The sequence below is a fragment of the Tetranychus urticae genome, chromosome 1 (genome assembly GCF_039701765.1).
Source record: "Tetranychus urticae isolate SD_2017Ah chromosome 1, NJAU_TeUrti_SD_1.0, whole genome shotgun sequence".
Lineage (NCBI taxonomy): Eukaryota > Metazoa > Arthropoda > Arachnida > Trombidiformes > Tetranychidae > Tetranychus > Tetranychus urticae.
Genome location: NC_142958.1, coordinates 21,587,502 through 21,598,146, shown reverse-complemented (window position 1 = coordinate 21,598,146; position 10,645 = coordinate 21,587,502). Strand labels below are relative to the sequence as shown.

Genomic DNA, 10,645 nt, shown 5'->3' with positions numbered 1-10,645 from the left:
TTTTCGTTGTGCTCATCACGGAAAACCCAATCAAATGCATTAAGCTAATGATTGTCCGTTGAAGATGGAGGAAAATAATAACAATCAAGTAAACTTTGTTTCTAATAACGCTTCCTTTCCAGCTAATGATGATCAAAATGAGCAACTTGAAAATAATTTAAACTAATAACTAGGCCTGAATCAAAACCTTTCCACATCATTATTCCAGGTTATTTAAAATCCTCTCCAATAAAAATATTGTTTGATCCTGGCTCTTGCCTTACATTAATAAATGAAAAATTTTTGCAAGATGGAATGATAGATACAATTAATAATAAACAATTTTTCTACACTACTTTAACTGGAAATGGTTTGGTCTCAGGTCTTAGTCAAATCGATTTAACTATTGGTAAAATTTCAAAAACAATTATTACTTATGTAACCAGATTGGTCAATGTTGATCTACTTTTAGGCTTAAACAATATTTATAAATTCAATCTTAGATGTGATTCAGACTATTCGGTTACTCAAGCAGACTCTCATGATACTCCAACATCCATTGCTCTTATTGAACCCAAAATTGATTTACTTGAAAATTTTTACATTGACTTCAAATCAAAGTTTGATAAGATTGATGATGATAACAATTTAGTTAGATTACTCATGAAGTATGAAACTATCTTCAGTGAAGACAAGTTTAACATCGGTTGCATTGAAGGGGTTGAATGTATCATTGAACTGAACTCGAATATTCCAGTAAACTGCAAACCTTATCGTCCTTCAATGGATCAGCAATTGAAAATTGAAAATGAAATTAAATTACTGTTGAAAGCAAGGCTGATTCGACCTTCTCATTCACCTTACTCCAGCCCAGTTACATTAGCATTTAAAAAGGAGGATAATTGTAAAACTAGATTCTGTATTGATTACCGAAAGTTAAATGAGAAAGTGATTGCTGATAAATACCCAATGCCACGAATTGAGGATATCATTGATAGTTTACATGACAATAAGTATTTCAGTGTTTTCGATATAAGGTCAGGATTCTGGCACATAAAAGTTCATCATAATGATATTTTCAAAACTGCTTTTGTCACACAGACTGGTCATTATGAATGGTTGGTGATGCCATTTGGTTTTAAAAATGCACCAGCTATTTTTCAAAGATCAATAAGAAATGTTCTTGATAAATATTCCTTGACGGAATTTTGTCACAATTATATAGATGATATCATTGTATATTCACCTAATTTAAAAAATCATGTAAACCATATCGAGAAATTATTGAATGCAATGAAAAGTGAAAATATCAAGTTGACTTTTAAAAAATGTAAAATTGCTTAATTGAGCGTTGATTATCTGGGTCACAAATTGTCTTTAAATGAAATCCGTCCACTACATAATAATGTAGATTCAATTCGGAAACTCAACCCGCCAAAGAATCTGACAGAATTAAGAAGATTTCTAGGTAAGGTTAATTATAATCGTAAATTTATCCATAAAATTACTGAGATATTGGAGCCTATGTATCGATTGCTGAGAAAAGAGACTAAATTTGAATGGAATGAGGATTGTCAAAAATCTTTTGAATTAATTAAAGACTTACTTACTTCAAAACCAATATTGAAAATGTTTAATCCTGAATTGGAACTAGTTCTTGAAACGGATGCTAGTAGGATTGGAATTGGAGCGGTACTTAAGCAATTGCACGTTGATAAAAAGTTACATCCTATTGGATACTTTTCCAAGAAATTAACTGATTATCAACAAAATTATCCCGCTACTCACCTTGAATGTCTTGCAGTTGTCGAATCGATAAAATTTTGGCACCATTATCTGTACGCCAATAAATTCACAGTAATTACTGATCACATTGCTTTGAAATCCATCAAGAAAATAAATAAACCAAATTCAAGGTTATTCACTTGGGCATTCTTTCTGGCCCAATATAACTTCGAAATCAAATACCGACCGGGAATTGAAAATGTTGAAGCAGACTACTTGTCAAGAGAGCCAGTATTGAGTCAAGAAATTGATTCACCTTTGAAGTTGATAAATTTTATCAACATTAATGAAATCAAAAATGAGCAAACAAAAATGAAACTTAATAACGAATCTATCAGTCAGTCAATCAATGAAAATGGAGTATATGTTAGGGTTGATAAAAATGGAAACGAAAAGAAAATTTTACCTGAGAGTTTAAGAGGAAAATTGATGGACGTTGTTCATCAGCAATTCGGGCATTTAGATGTTCGTAAAATGATCAGAGTAATAACTTGGTTGTATATCTGGCCAAAATTGACTGAAAATGTTATTGATTTTGTTGCTAATTGTTTACCTTGTCAACAAGGAAAAACTAAAAGAGTAAAATTGATAAGTGAATTGGGACAATTTGGTCCAACAGAATTACCTTTTGAAATTGTATCCATTGATACAATTGGTGGATTAAATGGATACAAAAGTAAGAAAAAATATATTCATTTAGCAATCGATCATTTCAGTAGATTTGTCTGGACAATTGCTTCAGATAATCAGTCATCCAATGAATTTGTGAGATTGATTCAGAAAGTAATGAAAAGTGGTAAACCTGAAGTGATTGTTGCTGATCGATACACTGGAATTACATCAAATGTTTTTCTTGACTTCTTGAATGACATGAAAATTGAAATCAAATTTATACCAAAATCAGCTCCACAATGTAATGGAATGTGTGAGAGGACTGCAAATCATATCGTAGATAGAATCAGAGTAAAGATGATAAGTAATAATTATCATTATTCATGGGTGAAATATTTACCACGTTCAGTTGATGCCATTTCTCAAGTCATTGGTTTATCCATGAGGATGAAGGGTAACAATAATTGATCATGAAATTAACAATCAAAGCTACATTATTCATTTCAGAATCAAATTACCGATTCTAGATAATTTAGTAACAGAATTGTTATTGGATTTTACCAGATTTGTCATTCAACCTCTGGATGTTTCTACAATCTACCAGAAATTTAGATCTTAACCAAGGTGAATGAAGAGATAAAAAGTTAATCCGAATAAGGATTAACTTGATGGACATAAATTGACAATCCGAGATTTTGTTGATTGGTAGAAAATTGAAATTGCTTTAAATTAGCCACCAAAATCAGCATTTTAATGTAGATAGAGGTTTAAATTGAATCCAATTATGATTAAGACCCTATTTCCATGATTTGGTTTCAATATAAAGCATTGAGGATTAGATTACAAGTCAATTAGAGGGTCAAAGGGAAGTGAAAAAAGGTATAGAATAGAAGAGAAAGAAAAGAAGACGAATTAGAAAGGAAGAGGAAAAAAAGAAAGAAAAGAAAGAGAATCAACAGTTATTATAATGTGCCCATTGGATTATAATTGAGATTGCTCCATGGCAATCCAAATTATTATCATAACTCTTATTATGATTACCTTTTTTTGAAGATAAAATAACCCACTTTCTTCATCCTCTCTGTCCCTTTCCAATGTTAAATCACCTTTCATTTTGTCTACATTTTGTTAAAATTCTGCCTTTCAAATCATTTTCTTTTTCCTATCTTCCTTCTCTCTGTCATCTCTGTCATCTCTTTCACCTTTCTCTGTCTTTCTGTCTCTGTCTTTTTACATTGACCATTTGACAAATTTTCAATAGAAGAGTTGAACTTTTCATCATCGTGCTTGTCAATTTACACCATATTTGTGGGTATCAACCTTTCTCGTTTCACTTACATTCTGTTTTTAAATCAAACTTGAAAATATATTTGGATTTATTATTTTCAACTAATTGTGACCCTTGATTGTACCGTGAATCTGGTTATTTACATTTTATTTCAATTATATTTTTGGATCAAACATGGTTGATGAATCAACACATTTTTCCTTGTACAACCATCTTTTTTATTGAATGCGTATCCCAACTTAACCATTGCTTCTTTGCAAAAATAACATCTCCTTTCTTCATTATTTTTCTTCGTTTATTTTTATTCGGTATTGGAGTACCAAGTGTTTAACTTATTCAAATTATGTCTTCTTAATTTATTAACAAATCGACTAATCTCCTAACTCACCATCATAACGTAATTTTTGTTACCAAAATTGTCATGGTCTTTTATCTTGACATTCAACAGTTTCAGCCTGTTGATCCTTTTTTCACAGCTATTACCAAAATTGACCACAATCACAAACAATACTTTTAATTTGAACATTTTTTCAACTGTTTCTAGTGATTTTTTGCCTTCATTTATAGTTCAATTGGTTAAGCTTCAAGCTTATTCCTTTGTGTCCACAAATATTCAAGGATATACATAAACATTGAGTGAATATGTCTTCTTCGGGAAGAAGCCGTCGAAGTCAAATTGAGTAAGTAGTAAAATTAATTACCTTTTCTGTGATATTCGTTTCCTTTTGCTGGTTCACATGCAAATATTGCTCAATTTAACTTTGATTAAGTTTTCTGTGTGCTCTGCATCTCAATATAAACCTTTTCCAATTCATTTGCTTAATTCATTTGATCATATTAGAGAGATTATTGTGAATGTGTTAAACTCCATTCAAATTAATATACTTTGATTTCATGTATAATTCACAAGTGAACATAATTCTAATTATTATTAACAATTTGTTCTAATGCCATTTAATTAATTTAGTAGCTCATCGGTAGCTAGCAGCGATGGTTTTGGAGATGACAATCTTTCAATTGATGTTGAACGAGATGAGGTTAAAAGGTAAGTTCATTTAATTGAAAAACTTATCTTTGGTATTAATTTTTCTATTTTTTATTTTAAAGGAAATCTCGAAATCTCAGTGAAAAGAAGCGCCGTGATCAGTTTAATATGTTAATCAATGAGCTTTGCTCCATGGTGAATTTGGACCCTAGTGAAGATATTGGCAGCTCAGGTAACAAAAAAATGGACAAATCATCTGTTCTTCGAGCTACAATCACATTTCTTAAAAACCATACTGAGGAGACAAAACATCATGCTAACGAGATAGGTGAAGATAATTGTCAACCAGATAATTCAGCTAGTTCTGGTTTCATTAATTCATGGAAACCATCTTTTCTATCAACTGAAGAATTTTCTCATTTAAGCTTAGAGGTAAATATTAATAGTGTATAAGCAAGAATCAATTTGATACTTGATAACACAAAACAAAACTACCCTTGTATCTGTTATAAACCTGTGAAATGAAATTCTGTTGAAAAACTTTTCAAATGGATTTTAATTTCAATTTCAATTTACTTTGATTCACGTATTTGAAATTGACAGATAATTTCAGCTACTTATTAATAGCTGCGAAAATTTTGATAAATTCATTTCTACTAGTTTGTGACAGTATTACCACTTGCGTAATGTATTATTATAAATTCAAATCATAATTCTTGTTTCAATATTATTTTATAGGCTTTAGATGCTTTCATCCTTGTTTTCGAAGCCGACTCTGAAGGAAAGATCATATATGCTTCGGAATCAATATTTCCTCTTCTTGGTATAAGCTCATCATATCTATCTAACAAATCATCTACAAGCTCATCAGCTCCAGGACTTTCATCGGTTGCATCAAACTCTTCTTTAATGACCATCAATATTGATAATGATGCCAACCATGGTGGAATTTCAGTTTATGACATTATTCATGAGAAAGAGAAATCAGCTCTTCGTAAACTGGTAATAGAAGCTGTTAGCAGTGGTAAAACGGACGAGTTTGTCTCAATGATGATCCACTTTCGACATGATTCATCAAACTTGAATCAAACTGAAACATTCAGTGAATATTTTTACGAATTAGTCCGACTTGTTGGCACTTTTAGAAAAATAGATGACTATATGGGATATGGAGTTCCCAAGAACTGCTTCATGACGATTTGCCGCCTTCAAACGCCCAAACTGTTGAAAGAGCTTCGTATATTGGCTCCTTTATCAAATGATTATGGCGCAATCAAAAACAATGAATTTATTTCGAGGCATTCATTGGAGTGGAAGTTTCTCTTTTTGGATCACAGAGCACCAATGATAATTGGTTATTTGCCCTTTGAAGTTTTGGGAACATCAGGCTATGACTATTATCACTGGGATGATTTGGATTTGGTTGTTGCTGGTCACCAACGCCTAATGCAAATTGGAAGCGGCGAATCTTGCTATTATAGGTTTTTAACTAAAGGTCAACAATGGATTTGGTTAAGAACAAAGTATTTCATCACTTATCATATGTGGAACTCGAAACCAGAATTTGTGGTTTGTACACACACAGTCATTGATTTTGATGAAAGATTAGGAAATAATTTAAAAGATGATAGCCGCCAAAATGATAGTGGTAAAGTTAATCAAGATACAAATTCATCAAGAAATATTACAAGTAGCGATTTAATCAAATCAAAGACACCTCAATGGTCCATAAATGAGTTTAATGAAGGAATTAATGATCAATCAATTTACATATCTGAAAAAACAGGCGTCACTTATCCAGTGCCCAATGATTCTAATGGATCAACAACTTATTCTATGAATTCCAACATGATGGCCGTTGCAATTGAAGGAAGCTTATCACTTGCCTCATCTTCCAATTCTTCAGCTGATTACATCCTAAATAATTCTATGTACGAACCTTCACCGTATTTAATAAATCAAACTTCAACAACACAGCCACAACAACAGCATCAGGCAACTATAACTCACAATATGGTTGAACAACCAAAACAATCTACATCGCATATTGTACAGCAAAATCCTCAACCACAAACACATCACCTATCGCACCATCAACCAAAGCAATGTCAACAACAGCAACAACATCAACCCTCGACAATATCTCCTGTATCTTACCATCAACAAGTCTCACAGGATTTTGGAAACACTAGCGTTATTCCTCAAACCGATCCTATGGTTCCCAATTCTATTGTCAGTGTAGCACAATACGCTAACATGTCTACAGGAAATAGTCAAGTTTCATATGCAAATCTGCAAGAATCCTTACAAAAGAAGCATCAAATTTTACAAAAACAAATCAAAGAACAGCAAGAAGAATTACGGCGTGTTTCAGAACAATTAATGCTGGTTCAAGTCGTAAATCCACCATTGAATTCACAAGAAGCAACAATTAAATCAAGTTCCGATCTCACTCTCTTACAAAGCGTCACTCAAACTCATAACATTCAAAGTCTACAGCCAAGTTTAACAAATGAAACCCTAAATAGGGTTGACAATGATCTATCGAGTGTAGGCGCGATATATACTGATCTCTCTTGCCCAGATCACACAATGATTTCAAGAGAGTTTTCAACGAGTTTACAAAATGTTGATTTACTGTATCCACAAGAAAAATCCAGTATTTGAAGGTAAAAGTTTAATCTAACTTTACCTATTGACTGTGAACTCGAGCAAACTAAAACCTATAGCCAACAAATATTGTTATTTAATCATCAACTTTCCAGTGTTTTCACAATTTTCATATACTCAACATTATTGGATAAAGAAAAGATACTCAGAAAAGATTATATTCTTGGACATGATAAAAAAGCAACAAAAAAAGTGTTGAAAAAGACAAGAAATGGTCACAAATAAACATGGAGTAAATTGAATTAATATTGATCGTGTTAACACATTCATCTTCATAAAGAAAAGTACCCATTCTTTGGCCCTTATGGTTTAAGCTAAAGTACTTCAACCCATAGAGAAAAGTTAATCGAGCTTGACACTATAATACATCTCCTTTTTCATCTTCATCTTCATCTTCATCTCTGTTTGTTTGTCTTTTTCCTCTTTCATACAATTCTCTTTCTTCTTCACCTATTGTATACATATTTAAGCTTCCTCAAGTCAGAAGGAGAGTAAATAATGATAAAGGAGCATTTAATTTACCAACAAAACGCCATTCAATTGGAAAAGGAATACCAGTTAACCACAGTATTTGTAAATGAATACATTTGTACATGAGATTGTGTAAATTGTCAAACACCAAAAGTCCTGTCCCTAACAATTCATCTTCCTCCTTCCCTTCCACCTCTCTATATCTTTCATCTTTAACCACCTTTTCCAGTCTCTTCATTTTCTGAGGCAGATCCTTCACCTTTCCTTTGCTTGTTATCACAAATAATATTAATATTAATGATGGCTATTATAGCAGCAAACAGAAACTCGAAGCCTTCAATATTGTTTATCATAATTATGTAAAAATCCTCGATAAATTTTCCCTCTCGTCCTAATTTACCCTTTTACTGTGTTTCTCTTGAACAATCTTAACATTATCCCAGTTACAATTACTAACTCTTAATCACTTTGCAATCTCATTGTACATTTCTGCTTCTAATGTCACTATTGATATAGTGAATCTAACAACAGAATCAATCTTTTCTGCTCTTCAACCATTAATTCAATGTAATTGAATCCAATTGTTACCCCCTTGATCAGCTTATAAATTTAAATTTTTATTTCCATTTCTATAAGTTTTATCTGTATCACCCTAAATCATTAAAATCATTTTGTTTTTTTAATTTACTCAATAAAATCATCAATTTAAACAAATTCTGTTTCGACACTTTCACTTCAAATCATAAAAGTTCACTCAAATATATTTAAATAATAAATGATGATATCCATTGAAAATCAGATAAGATTCAGAACAGTTGAACGATAGTAAATGAATCTACACAGATGTTATTAATTATTCTGGTTAATACACTTTTTAAGTTGGACAAGTAAAGCAGAATAATATTTGAACTGAGTTTTTCATGAGTTGATAATTATCATCCACTTAAAATGGTAATGTAGGACATTTGATTATAATCAAGTGACATGAACAATTAAAATATATAACTAAAGTATCAAATGATACAGCGGCAAAAGACAGCAATCAATTGTGCATTAAACTTACACGAGGCCATCCATAAAATCCAGAGCTAGTTGACATGAATATTTGATTAGATGAATCAACATTACAATCAGAGTTTAGTATTTCATTTAAATCAGAAATATAAACTATAGCAGCCCTTCAATGAACAACAAAAAAAGTAAATATGAAATTAGAAGAAATGAAATCACAATCAAAAAAATTTGCTTTCTAAATTGGATACGAATGATGATTAGATTTACCTGAGAGTCTCTATTTTTGAAAATTTGCGTCCTCTTGGTTTCAATGAGGGATTTATGCAGGCTCGAAGAGCGTCAAAGGCCAAGTTCATTGCTTTCATTCTGACCCTTTCCCTGCGACAAGCATTGACTCGTTGCTCTTCCTTAGACAGTAAGTTTCCTCCTCTAATGCGTCCAACAGCATTATGATATCGATAAGATCCATTGAGGAATGAAAAAGGAAAACGATTTTGTTTTGAATGCAATCCATTGAGATCTTCATGGTAGTGAAAAGAAACGGGATTATTGTTGATCAAAAGATTCGGATGGTCAATGGAAACAGAGGAACCACTATTGTAGCAAGAGATGTCAGTTGAAGATGATATTGGAGATGTTGATGTTTGATTTAATTTACATTGACCGTTGAAAGGCTCAGCGGATCCAATCTCAATGGGTGAATAACCATCATTAAACCTATTGACTGTTGTTATCGGCGTTGATGTAGTTGTTAGATCAGCAGGAATATTTGGCCAGTCATCTGGTTCAATTTTGGGTTCCAGATCAGCCACAGGATGGTCAGAGGGTTCAACAGATATCCAAGTTGCCTCAGTCCCAGGATTAGAGTAATAAAATGCACAGGTCATTGGTTTCCTTTCATCCAATGTTGGACTATTTGGATAGCCGTTCAACTCGGCCTCTTCATTGATACCAGAAGTTGCTTCTTTGGACTGTTGTTGGTAATCAGATTGGTCACTCTTTTCATCTTTCAATTGTATTAATGGTTTGTTTGGAGGTTCAATTAGGAATGGATTGACGATTTCACTGAGATAACTATTTACGCGGCAACAATCAATTGTTTGGCAAAAATTGGAAAGATCTGTTAACAGTAATCTGCTGTTGTTGCATGAGGCTGAAGGTGTTGACGTTGATTGAGCACAAGGTGGTAAAAATTGTGGATTATAACGTATTTCGTTGTAATCGTGTTCACTGGTTGACATTTTGATCTGTTTTAAGTGTTAGTCAAAATTTAGAGTACTGTTGTTGGTGTGAAGTAACCTCAAGAAATGACTAGTTTTATTTTTATCATAAAAATATTGAATGTTGATGCGTTTCTACTAGTACTTTATCTTTGGTCATTGACTCGACGACATTCACCATTTTGTATCTCTGAGTCTAATTAATTGTCTGACAATACAAATGAGAAAAAAATAAATACATAATTGTTAAAACAGTTGGCAGAGTGAAATATAAAAACTTGTAATAAACTGTACATTAATGATAATTAGTATTGACAATCTCATTAATCCCACTAAACAAAACAGGAGACAACATTAGACATCAGATCAGAACCGTACGCTTGGTAAGATGACAATTACATTAGACTCCCTATCGAGAGGATAAAGTTGTATGCTGTTACCGTTAAGTGGACTTCAGTTGATTAGTCCATTTTACAAAAGTTATCGAAAGAATAGATCAAACTTTCCAATAGGCCAAATTTACAGACTTCAAAGACACAGAGCTCACATGAGAACAGAACCAATTTTCAAATGAGCAAACTTACAATCATCAGAAATAAACTTCCAAATTAAAGTTAATGC

General features: G+C 32.2%; 2 protein-coding genes across 3 annotated transcripts; one reads left to right on the top strand and one right to left on the bottom strand.

Moving 5' to 3' along the window:
* Positions 1–3,484: 3,484 nt before the first annotated feature.
* LOC107362494 (uncharacterized) lies at positions 3,485–8,504 on the top strand. 2 transcript variants are annotated; one of them, XM_015929575.3, is made up of 4 exons: positions 3,485–4,344; positions 4,632–4,709; positions 4,772–5,081; positions 5,388–8,504. In XM_015929575.3, exons 1-4 carry the CDS (start codon positions 4,307–4,309, stop codon positions 7,314–7,316), a joined length of 2,355 nt encoding a protein of 784 aa, XP_015785061.1. In that variant the 5' UTR covers positions 3,485–4,306; the 3' UTR covers positions 7,317–8,504. The 2 variants fall into 2 exon arrangements, with proteins under 2 accessions (XP_015785061.1, XP_015785062.1); XM_015929576.3 differs by having other exon boundaries at positions 3,638–4,344; positions 4,635–4,709.
* LOC149094766 (uncharacterized) lies at positions 8,383–10,157 on the bottom strand. Its single transcript, XM_089265892.1, has 2 exons — positions 9,072–10,157; positions 8,383–8,968 (listed from the first exon to the last, which is right to left on the bottom strand). Exons 1-2 carry the CDS (start codon positions 10,043–10,045, stop codon positions 8,833–8,835), a joined length of 1,110 nt encoding a protein of 369 aa, XP_089122018.1. The 5' UTR covers positions 10,046–10,157; the 3' UTR covers positions 8,383–8,832.
* Between the last annotated feature and the right edge of the window lie 488 nt (positions 10,158–10,645).